This window comes from Pyrenophora tritici-repentis, chromosome 1 (assembly GCF_003171515.1).
Source record: "Pyrenophora tritici-repentis strain M4 chromosome 1, whole genome shotgun sequence".
Lineage (NCBI taxonomy): Eukaryota > Fungi > Ascomycota > Dothideomycetes > Pleosporales > Pleosporaceae > Pyrenophora > Pyrenophora tritici-repentis.
In genome coordinates, this window is record NC_089390.1 from 1,216,947 (window position 1) to 1,234,505 (window position 17,559).

General features: G+C 51.8%; 6 protein-coding genes across 6 annotated transcripts; 1 reads left to right on the top strand and 5 right to left on the bottom strand.

Annotated features, from left to right (window-relative positions):
• Positions 1 to 1,189: 1,189 nt before the first annotated feature.
• On the top strand, positions 1,190 to 3,078 carry PtrM4_004780 (Tannase domain containing protein; the record flags this gene model as incomplete). The annotated part of the gene is made up of 4 exons (XM_066102738.1): positions 1,190 to 1,532; positions 1,588 to 1,723; positions 1,773 to 2,775; positions 3,058 to 3,078. 4 exons carry the CDS (start codon positions 1,190 to 1,192, stop codon positions 3,076 to 3,078), a joined length of 1,503 nt encoding a protein of 500 aa, XP_065964940.1.
• Positions 3,079 to 3,178: 100 nt separating this feature from the next.
• Positions 3,179 to 5,202, bottom strand: PtrM4_004790 (PheT, Phenylalanyl-tRNA synthetase beta subunit; the record flags this gene model as incomplete). Its single annotated transcript, XM_001930494.2, has 6 exons — positions 3,179 to 3,224; positions 3,273 to 3,390; positions 3,439 to 4,474; positions 4,522 to 4,631; positions 4,679 to 4,835; positions 4,888 to 5,202. The coding sequence occupies 6 exons, from the start codon at positions 5,200 to 5,202 to the stop codon at positions 3,179 to 3,181; spliced, it is 1,782 nt and encodes a 593-aa protein (XP_001930529.2).
• A 753-nt stretch (positions 5,203 to 5,955) lies between these two features.
• Positions 5,956 to 7,508, bottom strand: PtrM4_004800 (SPS1, Serine-threonine protein kinase; the record flags this gene model as incomplete). Its single annotated transcript, XM_001930495.2, has 3 exons — positions 5,956 to 6,085; positions 6,134 to 6,795; positions 6,846 to 7,508. 3 exons carry the CDS (start codon positions 7,506 to 7,508, stop codon positions 5,956 to 5,958), a joined length of 1,455 nt encoding a protein of 484 aa, XP_001930530.1.
• A 1,686-nt stretch (positions 7,509 to 9,194) lies between these two features.
• On the bottom strand, positions 9,195 to 9,583 carry PtrM4_004810 (uncharacterized protein; the record flags this gene model as incomplete). Its single annotated transcript, XM_001930496.1, has 2 exons — positions 9,195 to 9,350; positions 9,404 to 9,583. 2 exons carry the CDS (start codon positions 9,581 to 9,583, stop codon positions 9,195 to 9,197), a joined length of 336 nt encoding a protein of 111 aa, XP_001930531.1.
• Positions 9,584 to 10,247: 664 nt separating this feature from the next.
• Positions 10,248 to 12,601, bottom strand: PtrM4_004820 (uncharacterized protein; the record flags this gene model as incomplete). The annotated part of the gene is made up of 3 exons (XM_066102739.1): positions 10,248 to 10,881; positions 10,932 to 11,005; positions 11,054 to 12,601. The coding sequence occupies 3 exons, from the start codon at positions 12,599 to 12,601 to the stop codon at positions 10,248 to 10,250; spliced, it is 2,256 nt and encodes a 751-aa protein (XP_065964941.1).
• A 1,141-nt stretch (positions 12,602 to 13,742) lies between these two features.
• On the bottom strand, positions 13,743 to 17,416 carry PtrM4_004830 (Sfi1 domain containing protein; the record flags this gene model as incomplete). Its single annotated transcript, XM_001930498.2, has 2 exons — positions 13,743 to 17,305; positions 17,359 to 17,416. The coding sequence occupies 2 exons, from the start codon at positions 17,414 to 17,416 to the stop codon at positions 13,743 to 13,745; spliced, it is 3,621 nt and encodes a 1,206-aa protein (XP_001930533.2).
• Between the last annotated feature and the right edge of the window lie 143 nt (positions 17,417 to 17,559).

Genomic DNA, 17,559 nt, shown 5'->3' on the forward strand with positions numbered 1-17,559 from the left:
CGGTCTCCGTTGCATATTGTAGGCGGTATTTCCGGATGTTGCATGTTTGTTAATGTTTGAGGGCCGTCAGGCTGTGTCTTAGTCAGTCTAAGGATAATTGTAGTAGCAATGCCCAAACACATACATCAGTCTCATATGCATAATTTGACACAAGCCTCTTAAGTGAGTCCAGATGTCTTGGAAATGGCATGGACATGACCCTCGTCTGAACGGTGAGTCGTGAAGAGGTGCGGGAATAATTGCCGTTGGAGATGACAGGCACGCTAAGATCTGGTGATAACCGATACGGAAGGAAGATCGAGCAACTGCTCCCTGCCGTTCGTGCAGATCCCTCACTAAACACGGGAAACACTTGCTTTTTCTTCCAACCCGGTGACACCCTGCTTCCCCACCCCGTTCTCGAAACATGTGTCTCGCATCGAGACCCCGCATATTCGTCTCTTCGTACAAGAGACCTGAATCTCAATTTATCCGATACATATAGTACCAAGATACCATGATGTCACGACTGACTCGAGTTCCGACGATTATGCTTCTTTCTCACTTGGGGGCGCATGAATCACGATGCTTTTCCTGCTTCTTATCGAGTTTATGCTATTGCGGTTCCACGGCATCTTTGCAAAGCAGTCGCCTTCGCTTGCGGAGGCAGAGCCGCTAGGGACGACATGAAGATGTCCGTTTTCTATTATATTCGTCGAAGTATGCAGCGCGAAGCATCATGTAGTTACCAATGGCCTTGGCACGTTGAGTTCCACAACATCAAGCCATCTTTCTTTTGCTATTGCTATATTGCTTCAGCACACCATGATGCCTGCACAATCTTGTCATGCTTCATCGATTGCAACGTGCCCCTAGAAGACATCCAGCAAAACTACACCCTACGGTTAAATGAACTTTCTCGATCTGCAAGATGCAGATCGAGCATCTCCACAAAGTACCCCCGCATATCGTTGGAAGGGCCTTGGCGAATCATGGTCTCGTGAACAGTGTAAAGGCGTTCAGGCGAGACGGTATTGGCGATTAGTTTATGTCACTAAGATACAAGTGCAGTGAAACAGCCACCTTGTGATGTGTTGGGACTTGCGCATTCCGGAATTGAGCCTCGGCTTGGCGGGCAGACTACAAAGTGTTGAGTTGCCGGGAGAAGCAAATGCCAGTCGCTTGGTTCTTCCCATCAGAGACTGTCATTATGTGCGCAATTAAGCGGATGCTGGTCATTTGGCTACTCGCACTGCTTCACGTCACTGTCGCATCGCCCAGTTTCGAGCAAAAGTGCCTTGCCTTTAGACGCGATAACCGGACCATAGGAGCTAAGCTTAACGTCCTCCAGTATGTTGCTGCAGGTACAAACCTAACCTTTCCGGATAATGATGCAAGCTGTGCTCGTGCGAGTCAAAAGGTGTCGGTAGACTTCTGTCGCATAACGCTTGAGATCAAGACATCCAGGATATCAAACATATCATTTGAGGCATGGTTTCCGGAGAATTGGTCGGGTCGCTTCCTGGCCACAGGGAATGGAGGTATTGATGGGTGTGAGTATTCAACTTCTGAACAAGCGAATGGAGGAATGTTTACTGACTGAAATAGGCATCAAGTACGAAGACCTTGCATATGGCGCACTGAACGGCTTCGCTACGGTGGGTGCAAACAACGGGCACAACGGCACAGGGGGAGCAGCCTTCCTTAACAACCCTCAGATGGTAGTTGACTTTGCCTATCGATCGTAAGCAGCATTGCTATTCATGCATCTTTCCATACTAACCACTACTCAGACTCCACAAGACAGTGGAAACAGGAAAAGCACTATCCCAACAGTTCTATCAATCAAACTATACCAAATCTTACTACCTGGGCTGCTCTCTAGGCGGACGTCAGGGTGTCAGTAGTGCAGAGAAGTTTCCCAAAGACTTCGACGGCATCGTTGCAGGCGCCCCAGGCGTCGATTTCAATAGCCTTTACGCCTGGCGTGCCCACTTCTTCAGCATCATCGGTCCAAAGGCTAGTCCAAACTTCATCCCTGCCACAGCATGGAGAGGTTGGATCCACGACGAAGTCCTGCGCCAATGCGACACCATTGACAAGGTCAAAGACGGCATAATCGAAGACCCAAGTCTCTGCAACTTCGACCCTTCAACTCTACTATGTGACCGTAACAAAACAAGCCAGTGTCTGAACCAGCAACAAGTTCAGCAGCTCCAAACAATCTTCAGCCCTTATACGTACGAGAACGGCGACTTGATCTATCCAGCCATGCAACCCGGCAGCGAGATTCACGCCGTAGACCGTCTCTACGATGGCACACCCTTCGGGCCTTCAAACGACTGGTTCAAATACGTCGTCTACAACGAACCCTCCTGGAACGCGTCGACATTCGACCTCGACGACGTACGCGCAGCGCAAACGCTCAATCCAGGCGATATCCGCACATTCCCGTCTTCGCTGTCGGGGTTCAGAGACCGCGGCGCCAAGCTGCTCATGTATCATGGTCAGCAGGATAACCAGATTAGCTCCTTCAACACGCCTCGCTTTTACGAGCACTTGCGCGGTAATGCAAGTTATGCAGCCATGGATGAATGGGTGCGCTTCTTTAGGATTTCAGGCATGTTTCACTGTAGCACAGGGCCTGGCGCGTGGGTACTGGGTCAAGGCGGGGAGGCATCGCAGGCGGGGATCGCGTTTGACCCCCAGCACAATGTTCTCAGTGCCATGGTTAATTGGGTGGAGAAGGGTGTTGCGCCAGAGTACATTGAGGGGACAAAGTTTGTGAATGACACCGTGAGTGGCGGGGTGGACTTTACGAAGAGACACTGCAAGTATCCGGCCCGGAATGTGTTTATTGGTGGAGATGATAAGCTGCCCGGGAGCTGGGAATGTCAAGTGCCGAACACGACGGTGGCATCGAAGACAATGACGACCATAACGTCCGGCGGAGCTCTATTATCGGCAGGTTGGAGCTTGCTTTCCTTCAACTTCTCTCTAGTATGCTTGTCGACGCTATTAGTGTTTACGTAACGAGTTTCCAACACCTTGGTGTTGAGGACCTTTTTAATTTACCAGTACCGAGCACTAGAGAGATGATTCAGATGGAACAATATATTGGGCGGTCGAATGATTTGATTCACATCTTATTTAGATTTTGCAAATCGATTCGCAGCTTCAGCCAGGGTACTCTACACATCTATAGGAAGACCTCTAGATTGAACTCCAATGTACTAACGGGGTATCTGTGGTAATGTCAGTATATTGATGAAAGGCGAAACCAGAAAACTTACGGCAACTCGAACTTTTGTAGCACACTTGGGTGCAGAATACCAAAGACACCGATGGTGTGATTCTTACCGCCGAGGTTAAGTTTGATGGCTGCTGAATGACCAGCAAGGAAGGTGGGGTCTGTAATGGGTCAGTACTTCTGCAATACTCTTGAGTACATCTTCTTACCATCAACCTCCTCTATCCAGTAACCCTGTAGCTGCTCGTTCTTCAGCCCATCTTCCCGGGTCAAGAAGGCCGATCGAAGCATGAGCATCAGCCTATCTAGTAGACCATGTACTTGCTCGAAACCACTTGTCTTGCCCATGAATGCCGCTGCAAAGTGTCGCTCGTTCCTGCTCTTCCTCTCCTGCTCCAAATCCACAAGTCCAACATCACTGGCCTCGAAGATCTTCATCGGTACAGAGTGGTGCTTGTTGGAGTTGATGGTCTTGAGTAGACCAGGTAGTAGTGACGTCCGTACTAGCTGGTACTCTGCGGTCTTGGGGTTCGCTAGCTTGACTGCAGTCTTGCCATCGTCTTTTCGGTTCAGCCACTCAAAGTTCTCCTCGTGCGAGCAGAGGATGAGAGGCAAGACTTCCGTCCATCCTGCGGAGGCTGATTCTAATCGTACAATGTCGCTGAGCTTGTTTATGGGTAATGGAGCTGATACAGCGGCAGTCTTGTTCGGGTAAACTCGTGGCAACTTGTTGAAGCCGTATGCGATCGCGTAGTCCTCCATTATATCGGCTTGGTGCAGAATATCTGCTCGTGTGATGGGTACGGATACATCGAGGATGTTCTTGTCAGACTTGGAAGGGGAGACATCGTGACCCATGCGTGACAAGAGTTTCGAGATCTCTTCCGGCGACAGGTCTAGACCAGTGACTTGGTTCAGGTAGTCAACCTCTGCTTGCATCTCCCGCGGTGATAGATCTGGTGACTCTCTTGACTCTCCATTATGTGGGGAGGTGATCTTGATGGGCTCTATAGAGTCTGCGTAGCCAGCGAACATGGCGACGAGCATGTGGTTGACAATCTCTACCTTGGTCTTGTCGGTGGCGGTGATTTCAATGAAAACATTCTTGGTGTCGAGCGTGATCTTGCTGTGGTTTCCGTTGATAATGGGAGGTAGCGAGAGGACTGTTCGGTTTGAATCGTAGATTACGGGGTATACGGGCGAGTCGCGGATGATGTGGAGGAAACGACCAAGGTGCTTGTCTTTCTACGTGGAGTCAGATATGGAAGACTGGAGAAGATTATCGTACCCACCTCATAAAACTCCATGAGCTCCTTGCCGTTCATTTCCTTTTCCTGGTTCAGTGGTACAAACTTGATCTGCTCCGGCGGTAGCGCCTCGTATGAGAAGGGGCCCTTGATTGCTGTCTGGTATTAGCACCCTTCCGCGTCTTGCGATAACGCCACCCACTGTCTAAGTCGTGTGTTCCGATCGATACCAACGTCCTCTGACGCGCCAAGTTCGAATGCAGCTTATCTTGCAGCGCGATGAAAGACTCGTATCGTTCTTTGGTGAATTTGATGCCTCGCAGTACCACACCTGAGCAGAGCTCTCGTATTTGCTTGGTCTGAAGAGGACCTAGTCAGTATCGATCTCTTTCATCCCGGCGGCTGGCCTACCTCGGGCTTAATGTCCAACACTTGCAACTCTCCGCTCGCAGGCGCAGTCACAGTCCATTTTGGCAGCTTCTGTTGCTCCAGGAAGACCTTCAGATTCATGGCGATGCCCTCGAAGCAGAGCATATCATATCGGTTCGCAGGGATCTCAATCTTGAGTTGTGGTGGTTGCGCCAGGTCTTCCGGCTTGGTGCTCTCGCTCGTGTCCTCGTCCAACTCGATTCCGAACTCGAAACATAGCTCGTCAAACTCTTGAATGGTATACTCCCGGCCCAGTTCTTTGTAGAGTGCCGCCTTGTCTACCCCGATAGTAGGCATTTTGGCGTGTGATCAGTGTCCCTGGGACCTGGTAAACACGACCTTGTACGGATGGTGGGGTATTTGGAGGGGTAGTTGCGCTTCGGAGCGGACTGTGCACTGTTCTTCGTGTCTTGAATGCGCAAAGTTTTAGTGGTAGACGAGTCGGAGGCGTCAGAGGTCCACTCGGTGCTCAATTGTACGGCTGAGTGACATGTGCAGCGGCGTGAATTATTTGCTATGACTCCAAGCCTCCAGCAGGGACCGGAAGCCTGTCGGACCGGATTTGGCGCTAAGCCACGTTGAGACTCCATGCATGGGGTCGTATAACTCACAGGTAGCAAGCTTGAATACCAATCTTACTTGTCTAGTCGCATGTTTTATGTGTATAGATCGATTCATATCTAAAATCGTGTTTTCGATAATGTCACTATATGCAACGTGAACCCTCAGACGCCGTGAATGCCAATGCTAACACTCGGGATTCCCCAACCCTCATACCACAATTAGTCTCCCAGGAGCATCCTACCTGGTCTCCGTTCGCCGTGCTTTCCCAGCATAACAGGTCCAACATGAAGAATATTTCCCCTTTTGACAGCAAGGAGAGCATATCAGCAACTCTTGGTCTTATGCCCAGCACACGACCTTGTGTATGAGATAAAGATACAATATAGGCTGCCGGCAAACTGGAGCTTCCGTAGCACTACGCAGCACGGGTGTCGCAGCAGAGCCATTGCAAGCCTCTTAGAAATTCAAAGTCGGAGAAAGGTGTGTTTAATCCTTCCAATCCCAAACTTGCTTCAGGAAGTGCGCCATGTTGACCTTCTTCGATTTCATCTCGACCATCCAGGGATGTTCGAGCATCCGCCAGGGCGTGGCTCTTCGCGGACAGTCCTTTTCAAGACTATGACATGTTAGCATTGATGTGGATGCGTTATGATCATGTACATACCAGCACTCGATAAAATATTTAAAGTTCTCAGTCCACTTGATGCCGTTCTCGGGCTCATCCTTGAGCTTGGGAATGGGCTGTCGGACAATGTATGTGAGTAGATCAATCAGTCCAGCGCGAGGGTTCATCTCCGTTCCGTCGGCCGGGAAGGGGAATCGGTGTTGGGCGACTTCAAGTAATGTCACACCTAAGCTCCACACATCGCTGGTAATGGTGTAACTCTGTCCAGTGATGCGCTCGGGTGCCATGTAGTACGAGGTTCCAATGAAGGTGTTGGCGTCTCCCTTGGTACCGAATTCTCCCGAAACACCAAAATCGCATAGCTTGACTTGGCCGTTCCGGCACAGCAGAATGTTGCTAGGCTTGATGTCTCGGTGGATAATGCGATGAGAGTGGAGGTATGTCAACCCATTGAGCACGCCCTCGGCAACCTTGCCAAGCACCTTCTCGCCTGTGCGGCCTCCAAGCTTCTTGACCTCCCGGTATACCGCATCTAGAGATCCGCCCTCGCAAAACTCCATGGCGATGCTGATAGTCCCTGTGCTGTCATCCATGAAAGCACCATAGTAGCGACAAATGTGGTCACTCGCGCAGTTCTTGTTAAAGGAAAGCTCTCGTACGATTTGCTTCTTGACATCGGGGTCCGGGTTTGTAGTGATGATCTGCAAGGGTTAGTCATGCTGATCGGGTACGATTCGGGGGGGCAGCTTACTTTGAGCGCAAACGTAGTCTTTCCGCCCTTTAATATACACTTTGTGACAGCACCACCGGCGCCCTCACCCAAGCTGCCCTTCTCCTCTATCATGCCTCTCGCGCTCGCCGCCCTCCATGCTGCGTCATCGAGATCGTCGACTTCTAGTGGACGTCCCTTCTCCACCGCCATTGCGTCTAGGTCGGGTAGCGGCTGGCTGCTGTTCGCTCTCTCCATTGAAGGCGCGCCTTCGCTCCCCTGTTGTGATATGGCCGAGATGGGGTCGGTAGCTTTCTGTAGGCCAGGAAAGCCCAGTGCTGCGTGGTAAGATGAAGCCGAGCCGTTTGCTTGGACTTCACCAAAGCTGCCTGACCTAGAGTGTGCGCTCGCATCGCTCGAGCCAGATGCTGACAAGCCCGCGCCTATCTGCAGCGGCGGTAGCCCCCTCGGGTGTGGCCTGCCTTCGTGTGGTGCATTGTTGCTGCCCATGGGGGTCACGACACTCAGCTTTGGTGGCTGGCGCGGTTGTGGTGCATTCAAAGTCGGTATGCCATCACTCGTCCCATTTGTGACGGGTCGTGCGTTTGGTGAGGGTGGTATGGAGAGACCGAGTTGTGGTGGACCTCTCCTCCCGGGGCGTGCACCAGGAATCGGCGGTCGAAGGAGGGGCGCGGGCGACGACATGTTTGGATGTGGTTGCGGCGACGTTGTGTTGGTGAACGGCTGCATCTACAGACTAGATATGTCCGTCGCAAGGAAGCTCTTTGCGACTCTGGCTGGGACGGAATTTGATGCAGCTGTATTGATCGAGGATAGTGAGGGTAGGTAGGGGGTCTACTGGGGGCGCGGCAAGGCGATTGTTCGGGTCGGCCAGGAGTCACAGGCTCTTAGCTAGGCCTGGCTCGGGATGTCGGGAGGGGAAGTGGGTGGTGGTGTCAGTGGTGAAGGTTGGTGGGTGTCCTCGGTCCCAACAAGGTGGGTCGCTGCCGTAAGCCGACGAGCGTGCCGTGTGTTTGGGCAAAGCAAAACTCGACGGAGCAGTATCCTTGGGCTTTTGGCGTGGTGAAGATGGCGGCCGCGCGGGTTTAGACACAACGAGTGACGTTGATGGCCACGAGTCACATGCAGGTGCAACTTGACAGGCGGCAGGCGCGACGGGTGCGGAAAGGGCGCTGTTACAAGACCAAGGGATTTGTTGCGCAGAACCGGCAGGTGACGGGGCGCTGTTGGCGAGGGAAGGAAGAAGAGGCGGCGGGTCGTTGGGTTTCAAGTTTCAAGAGTCGAGCGTACTGGAGGGGCTCAAGACGGGTAGTGGAGAGCGAGTAAGCGCGTGCGTGAGGCTTGCCGACAAGGGGACTAGACCGCCATATCCAGGCACGCAAATGTGGTCTCCCCAAGCGCTGAGAGGCCGTCTGGCTTTTATAACTGGCTCCAGAATTACCTTTGATTCATCTTCCACTCGCTGCGTAAACAGACCGTCATTCGAGCTCTAGGGTCTATGCGCTGCGAGGTACTGTACATTGCCGCCGAGCTATGCCCAACTGCAGCAGGGCCTCCTTTTGGTCAAGGCTGGTGTGAGAAGTGCAGACTCAAGACCCTCGAACTCATCCCTGTGCGCACGCGAGAACAACCCCCCTAAGCTTCCACATGTCCATCCAATCGAGGAACTCAATTCCTCTCCGAAGCGCATCCTGGCTGACGTTGGATTGGACCCCAGCCACCATGAGCAACGGGCTGCACGTTTCAGCGCTGAGCAGCTACGTATGTAGATGGCCCACCAACATCGACATGCTTTCTTCCAGCTTGCGCCTGCATATTGCGCCCAAAACAAGAACAAGAACAAGCCTATGCGCTCTCTCAAGCACCTTGGTTCTGCAGTACCCCAGCTTTCCCTTGACCTTGACCTTGGCGCCATCGCCATCCCCATCTCATACATCTTGCCATTTACAGAAGGACCCCATATCAACATGAGAGCGGGCGCTTGTGTTGGCCATCGCCGCCAATGGGGCCACCCGCCGATGCGTTGGTGCATGGAGCACTCGACGGCCCTGAACCGCCAGGGTGCAAGTGCGATAGCAGAGCCCCGCTGCAGCCAGAGCTATCAATAGCAACACCACCATTCCCTTTAAACACATGATAGACTTCGTCATAATACGACGAACCACTCGGTCCTTTGAAGTTAACCGGCCGTGCGAGAGGTAAGAATAGCCATTTCGATAAACTAAACAAAGACTGTTGCAGCGTGTGCATCCTCCACATCCACTACTACTTTGTTCATCTTTCCCTAATTGATGAACGTACCGAGTCTCTCCTGAACGAACCCATCCTCTGAACCCGACTGCATCTGCCGAACAATGAGAGAACACGCATTCAACCTTCCGTCACGACACCATCCTCGTCTCCCTGTGCACTGTCATGGCTTTCCCTCGTCTTGTCATTTCGTACCTTCATCTCTTCCCTTTGTCTCTCCTTCACTTTCTTCGGTTTCTTAGCACTGACTGGTCCATCCGCACTTCTATCTTTCCACTGTTCACATAGCATCAGCCATATCATGCTTCCAACATCCCCGAGAATCTTACCATGCCACCATATCGGTAATGGGGATATTCGTCTTTCATTCCTTTAGCATCTTCAATGCCTCCAGATACAGACTTCCAGCATGCACCGGGGCAGACGAAGTGCCATTTTTGCGTGTCGTCGATTTGACATCGGACAAGCACATCACGCGGCTTCGAGCATATCGTACACGACTTTGTCATTTCGGTGGATTTGTCGGGGGATTGCGCAGTGTTGATGAAGTAGCTTGTCAAGCATGATACTAGTACATGTACCTGTCAGAGTGATGACATCATAGCTTTTTTTGAACTTTGGGTGACAGCGCTAGCTCTAGTGTCTACCAGAGATGCAGAGAATGCCATCATCTCTTGGGAGCCTCAGGTACTAAAAGATTTGTACTTCGAATTCGCGGCATCTCATATTTATCTTCTTCTAGTCTCGCTCGGGATAACTCATCATGACCCCAATCACATTTTTTACTACACTCGCCTGCATACGGGTAAAATCGCGTTGCTGTATCAGACCCCGGGCTAGATAAGATGGTAATGCAGTGTGGCGAAAGCACATTTGTGCTCCATCCAATCAATGTGGCGCACGTGCTAGTTGGTGCCGAAGTGCAGTCAGGCTGATGTATGCACGTCTCGTGTACTGTCTCTGCCCCAGGGCTATAGGTCCGGGACCAACGCGGGGAGTTTAACCTATTGTGCTCCCATTCCGTGCAATTGCATCTGAAACAAGGGTATGAACGGACCTTCTCTGATATGTCTAGATATTGTGATTAGAAGATGTGTTTGTAAAAATCGACAAGTTCTGAAAAATCCGAAGCGACGCTCGCGTATAGACGGCCCGCCGTCTCTGGCTATTACATCACATCTCCCCATACTTCTCCACCCATATCTCACGCCATCTTTCGTCCAACAGCCATTCGGCATCCTCATCTCTCAGCACATCTTTGATACGCTGTCCGTTTCTCTCAAGAGCTTTGCACCATCCCTCCCAGGCGCCACATCGCTTTGAGTACATACTGGGTGTCAAGCCATCATGATCACGATGATGTATATCCACGCCCGCCTTGATCAATGCATTTGAAATCTCCGTAATGGCGTCTTGGTCACCGCCATCGTCATTTATGACGACGCAGCTGCAGCGTTGAATCCTATTGCGTCCCAAACTGCCTAGCGCATTGACATAGACGGCATCTTGCGCGAAGAGCGGGTTCATGAGCGTGGAAACCGAGTCCCAGTCCCATGGCTGGTCGTCGAGCATGAGTGAGTCTGGAACGAGCTTTTCTTTCTGCAGCCGCCGGATTTGTTGTGTGAGTAAGGAGCGGGGGCGCCTGCGGTAGTAGTCCCAAAGAAGCATGTTCATTGTTGTTTCGAATAAAAAGGATAATGTGTCGTACACTTTTTGGAGAACGTGATCAACAGAGGTCTCAAGCGCAATACGGTCGTAGTCTATCATTGAGCGCTTGAAGAGACCTGCTACTAGGCTTATATCATGTCTGTTGTATGTTAGTACTGGTTTATCGAATATGTTTCTCAGTTGGCTTACTTCAGATTCGCAATACCGATGCCCTGGCTATCTAGGTAGTCGAATATGTCCACTCGTGCATGCTCTGCAGCGTACTGAGAAGCGTCAGTATTAAACTTCCCTCAATCCTCAGTAACACTCACATATAGGCACAAGTTTCTCCCTTCCCGGTTGATATGGTACGGTGAAATTACGCCATTTCGTAACGCGTCGTCGATATCTTCAGCACTGCCATGAGCAAAAAGCTCATAGTAATGAACCTCCGACTCAGCCAGGGTAAAGACATTGAGTTGCGCACTTAATCTTGGTCCTGATTTACCGAAGATTTCGCGTAGAAAGTGTACATGTATGGCGTGGATTGACTGGCCGATACCGCAGGTGAACGTAAAGCCAGCCTCGTCGTTGGTACGTTGAACTTTTGACTCGGTGGCTTGTTGGGGAATATATACGCGAAGAATTCCAAAAGCAGTATTATGGGTATACGTTGGCTGATCGCTCGTTGACGGTTTACTAGGTGGCATCTTTTCGTACACATCCTCCACGGACCAGTGTTTGTCTGCCTCAGTTCTCGGGCCTCCTATCATACGCTGGGAGTTTTTGACCGGATGGCGAACAATGTTTTCGGAGTAGTGCCATTGGTCTAAAGAAGTGGCGGTAGATCGATGATGCCTTGCCGCCTCTTCTTGTGCTGCCGACGCAACGAGATTGTCGAATTCGAGTTGCAGCCAAGTAACCTGACGAGCCGAGAAACTTGCCCCGTCTTCAGAGAGTAGACGCTTGGATGCATCTGCTAGTTGAGACTTTAGTAAGAGTAAGTAAGCCATGATCATGTCCCGGTGTTCACCGAAGAAGAAGATATTCCGGTTGAAAGTACGTTCAGCCAGGGGTAGCCGGAGCCTCTCCAATTCAGCGGCAATAACATCTTCGATCTTGGCAGAAAGAAAATCGCGGGTCTTTTGATGTTCGCTGAAATTCTCCCGATGCGTCACGTTCAAGACCTTGGAGATCCTGCGTGTGTCCCTCTGGATGCTATTCGAGGTACGTGCCAGCTTTGCTTGACAATGTAACGCATTTTTTTGGTCCCTACGAGTCGCCGACAGTAACTTGCGTTCTCTTTCATGTCTTCTCACTATTTCCTGATGCTGGTCATCCGATCTCTGTCTAGAAGAGTATAAGTACGTGTCTTGGTAGATCTCCAGTCCGATGTATCGATTGTTCAACCACCACCAATCGGTGATGTTATCAATGAAGACGTACCTGCTAGCAACTTGCAAAGAATTTCCAAGGAGGCTCTTTGACCGCTCAAGGTTTTCAAAGGCTTTATTGAGTTTGCGCTCATCCAGCACATACCTCACCCTACTCCAAGTATTGTTTCCGCCTCTGAATCTTGCAATCAATACTCGCAGATTTTGCAGTTCGCGATTCATGCTCTTGAGTGCTGCTTCGAACAAGCCAATTGACTGTTCCGTCACTTCCGTTTGCTTTCGTTTGGCGATTTTATCCAGAAGCTGCTTTGCGGTCTCAGCGAGTATAGCAACCTCCTTGACGGTTGCGCATAACCGATTGATCTCCTCGGGCGCACCGGCAATGTTGCGTAGAAAGCCGTGAACTTCGCGACCCGTTCTTACGGCAACGTCAGCCGCACCAACAATTGCAAGGACTCCAGCGGCCAATTCCAAGGTTCCCGACATGGCGGATAATGGCGAAGATACAATAGACACACGTCACTAAGTATACCTGGGGTTATCGAGGGATGAAAAGGGAGCCCGCTTGGATAATCTACCATATCGCTCAGATGGCTTCGCCAGTAGGTGCAACCCGTCTTTGATCTCAAGTTGGTTGTAGCTGATGCAGCCCACGCCCTGTGCAGCCAAGCCATATGGTGTAGCCTATCAATGCCAATCCGCCCCAGCCGTTCATCCCGAAATGTCTGGGCGCGGAGTTTATACCCCAAGTGACCCGAGAATAGAGCTAAGGCACCACTTAATTAGAGTCTAGGGGGCTTCAGGCAACCATGAAGTTGGTACCTAACCCAAGTAAGGCAAATGGCGGAATGATGTCTTAGGACCGATGCAGGTGATCGAACGATAGAATACCGATGACGCCTTTTACTGGTTGTGATGAATCGTGCTCACTCGAACACAAGTCGGACAAACGTTGTTATCTGACTTCTTGTGGCATGGCAGTGGACAGGGGCCAACGGGGCTGAAGGCGAAAAAAGGCAAAGGTATCAACAGCCACCAACGAAGGTCAACCCTAGAATAGGCGCGTCGATCTAACGGTCTTGGTCGAGTACCGATGCAGTGGAAACTTTCCCAAGAATCTGAACTGTGTTGATCGATCTCTGCTGGCGGGTTTGACGAGGCTGGCAAGATCCCAGTCGTTATGACATCGCAACAACGCAGCAGTGAACTAGATTAGGAAGTTTTCCCGTAGAGACACAAGCAAAGCATGTAAATACTGCCCGATTCATCACAGACGACAGGAAGGTGGGGTTGGGCAAGACTGCCATGTCAGCCGGTCTTCAAGCTTCAACAAGCACGGCCCGCTCCGGACCCCGCCTTCCCGATGTCCCTGTTGTACCTTAGTTTACTCGCGTCTGAGCTAAGGATAGCGCTGCATCACTTGCTTCAAGCTGTGCGATTGTCAAGATATTCAAACTAAGCTGGATTTACTATTGTAAATTTACCTGAGATAGAAAGTGCCTGTAAAAACAAAACAATAGGGTATCCTCTTACACGCGAACCCGCTACCCAAACGACACAAATCCAAATAATACCAAAAAGCTTTTACCCATCGTCACAATCAACACCAAAAAGCAGCAAGTAAAACTCAGCCAATATGGCTAACATCACCGAACTCTACTCTGCCCTTCCCACCAAACCGTCCACTACCACGTCCCCCCAAACGTCCCGCAGCTCCAGTTGCGGCCACACTCCCTCCAAACCCACCTTCTCGAAGTCTTCGTTCGAAGCTTGTTACACCACCAATTGGGGCTGCTCCCAGGCTAGGATCTGGGTTACTTCGAACGGGGGGTGCACTCATGCTACCCAGTGTGAGGCCCGCTCTCTCACGCTCTAAACCCGAGGGTAACGGTCGACGTACGGGACTCTGCACACGTAGCTGCTTCTCCGGACTAGGGGGTAGCTCTGGGTGCTTGGCTCGAGCTACACTACGTTTCGATGGCGTCTTGAGATATCCGGGTTTACTTGTTGGAGGAGGAGGCATGGGCGTTCCCGTCCAGAAGGTTGATTGAGCGGCGTCGAAGAAATCAATATCGGACTCTTCGTCTTCAGCAATAGTCGCTGGCTGAGGTCGAAACGCGGATTGTGACTGGCCAAATGTAGTTGAGCGACGGAGAATGGAACCTGGTGGCCGGGCTGACGATGAGAGCGGAGGACGAGAGTATGCATTAGGCGTGAAGCTCGGGTACCGCTTGGGCTGCTCTGGTGTAATCGATAGGGAGAGATCAAGGTCATTGTTCAGACCTAGTGCTGTTTCGTCGAACGCAGACCAGCCTTCCAGACGTTGCGTTTCCTCGCCGGGCTGGTCTAGGCCACCTTGATCACTTTTGTCATTGTCGAGGCGATCACCCAAGCCTGCGCGGTCGCCGCCATTGTTGCCGTTGTCATGATCGTCATCACGGCGCCTTCTCCGCCTAGGCGTTGGACTTGCAGAACGTTCTGCAAGCCGTTCATTGGCCCTCTCCAACCAGAAGCGTACCATGGCCCTAACATGCTTCTCAAAGTTCCTGTCGAACAAGGCTCTGGCATTGTCTTCTTGTCGGTGAATGTTCCATAGTCGCCAGCCCATCTTCTTGAGAGCGCCTGTAGCAGCGAGCTCGGTGCTCTCTTGTCGGAGAGCTACAGCCTGAGCGTCCATAGTTTGAAGCGTGTTGATGCGCTCTAACCAATGCGTGAGGTAGCGAGTAGAGACTTTGAACGCATGAAGGTTGGCAGCCTGAGCATCCTGCTGGCCAAGTACAAGCATGCGGTCGTGCCATTGATGTATGATTGCAGCACTATTTTGCAGAGTGCGGCTGTCGCACATGTCATTCGCTCTCTGAGTGAGCGCTGCAACATGATTCGTATTGCTTCTCCAATGTTCGAACACTCTTCGCACAAGGTTCGTCTTGACCGTTCTACGGACTTGCGAATAGGCGTCGCGCCTGCGGTTGCGGCGTGCATGCTGTGTAGCTTCGCTCCATGTCTTTAGCGTATGCTTGCCGAGGACGTAGAAGCGTGCGTCTGCCGACCATTGGTTCAACAGCTGGAAGTGCTCTTGCCTCTCTTTGAGCTTGTCAAATATTCTTTGCTTTAGCTTCTGCTGGTATTCTGCCACTATCGCAAACTCTTCTGCTCTTTTCACCGTAGTGATGGCCTCCATCTTACGCAGGCAGGTCCGCAACAATTGATTTCGCTTAAACTGCGCAAACCGTCGTTCCGCCGCATCCAAAGTGTTCGTGCGCTGGTTCGTCCTGGTAATCCATGTCAAGAAAACGGATTCCTTGAGCTGCCGGTTGTGTACGCGTTGGAAAAGAGATACCCTAGATGCCAGTGTCCATTTGTAGAGCGACTCTACGATCAGACGATCGTTGATTCGGTCTTCCAAAGCCTTTATGCGTAGTCTGTCATTCCAAGCAGTATAAGCGTTGCGTAGGACACGCATTCGGTCGACATTGCGAGCTTGGCGTGATAGCTGGGCGTCTTTACGCCAATCCTGGAAAGCCGTACTCAGTACGCGGCGATCAGTGCGCGCCCGGAACTGTCGAAGCAGCGGCTCGAGTTGTGCCTGCTTCTGTATTACGTGAAAAGCTGTGCGAAGTATGCTGTTCTGCTGGAAGCCATTCGCTTGTGATTGCATGGTCTGGACAGCTGCGGTTCTCTGTCGCCACGCCCGAAAGGTCTTTCGCAAGACCGTAGCATCCCGCCGATCAGTAGCCCAAGCATCCCGTTCTCTTAGGGTTTCCGCTGTTACGTGCCACTTCTGCAGGGAGGTCCTGACCACTCGTTTGTCATGCCAATTTGACGCTCCCCTTTCCAGGTACGCATCGTTCAATGCCTTCCACGACCGATTGACGAGTTTATCTTCATAGTATTCGCCAGCGAACTGATCTCTGTTTCTCACTTCAGCCGTACGTGCACGCCATCTGGAGAGGAATTTCGCGAGGGCAAAGTGCTGAATCTTGAGCTCATTGACCGCTGTAATGTCGCGCCAGCCGTTGAAGAATCGTGTACGTAAGATATGGCGCCGGGCGACCGATGTGCGTTGGACCTCATCCTCGGCGCATTTTGCCCAGTGCGTGAAGGCTTTGGTGAGCAGAAAGAGACTCCGGGCCTTGTCGGCTCTCGTCTCCAGCCGATCGAAGAAGCGATTTGTCTCTCGAGCAGATCGCCTCATGAGAGCGGTATCACGTAGCTGCACGATAGAAGCCCTAAGCAGGACCTGACGGTCAAAGGCAATGGCGGCTCGCTCCATGTCGTCGCGCATGTTCAAACGCGCCTGTGTGCGGTCGCGCCATATCCGGATGCATTCCCTTGTCACTCGATGTATCCGTTGTTCTTCAAACGTCTCGGCATCGTCCATCAACCGCGTGTCAGAAGGTCGAAAGGGTTCGGGAGCAAAGGGCTGCTGCTGACGCGGGGACTCGTAACGATCATCGGGGATGGGCGCGTTGACACCCGGTATCTGGATACTAGAGATATCGAAGCTGGCTGTACGGTCGGTCAAGTCGCTCTCATCTGCGTCGTGATTTACGATCTTGCGCGTCTCTACTGGTCCACCTCTTCTTATCTGCAGACTGCCGCGACTGGAGACAGAAACTCTGCGCTTGTGAGCCGGGGGTTGTTGCGCCGAGGTTGAGCGGCGAGGCACGTTGCCGTTCACTTTGGCGCGCACGGGAAACTGCGCTGGCTGGGAGGAATGCGCCTCTGTATCCGACCTCGAGCGCCGCTGGCGGGCTCTGTCGCCATAACCATCCGGGACACGTTGCTGTGATGCTCTCCTTGGGCGCACGGCTAGATCACCATATTCAACCCCGGCGACCTTGTCTGCAGTCCCGTCAAGGAACGAGTCGAAACTTCCTGTTCGTCCCAAGGTCGGCTGCGCTTGGTTGTGGGTCTCGTCTACATTAGACAATGCTTGAATCTCCTCGGTGCCTCGCTCGACTTCATAACCAAAAGACTCTAACATGACGCGCTGGAAACGACAGAACAAGTCCTCGCCCTCACGTCCATGCTCCTGCATATGGGACAGGAAGCGGTGGAGGACGGCATCATCGCTAGGCAGTTTATGTTTTGACTCTAGAACATTGTTGTACGCATCGAAGAGGGCGCGCGAGGGGTTATCCGTCGATTTCTGCGCCAAAGACACGATATCATAGAGCGTCTCAATAGCTGCAGCAACATTAGTCTTGAACAGAATTGAATAAAGAGAATAGTGGAATTACCCTCAGTGGTCAAGTCCTCGCTGGTCAGATCCGTCGGTCTATATCCATTTTGGCTCATGGAGGGTAGCATTCGTGCACGCGACTCGGTCGTCTCCGGCGCGTTCGCGACAACATGGAAGTAGCTGTTGAGCCCGGGGATTCTGCAAACTACCAAAAAGCGGCATGCGGGACGATCGTGATAAACGTGCAAATTGCGCGCAA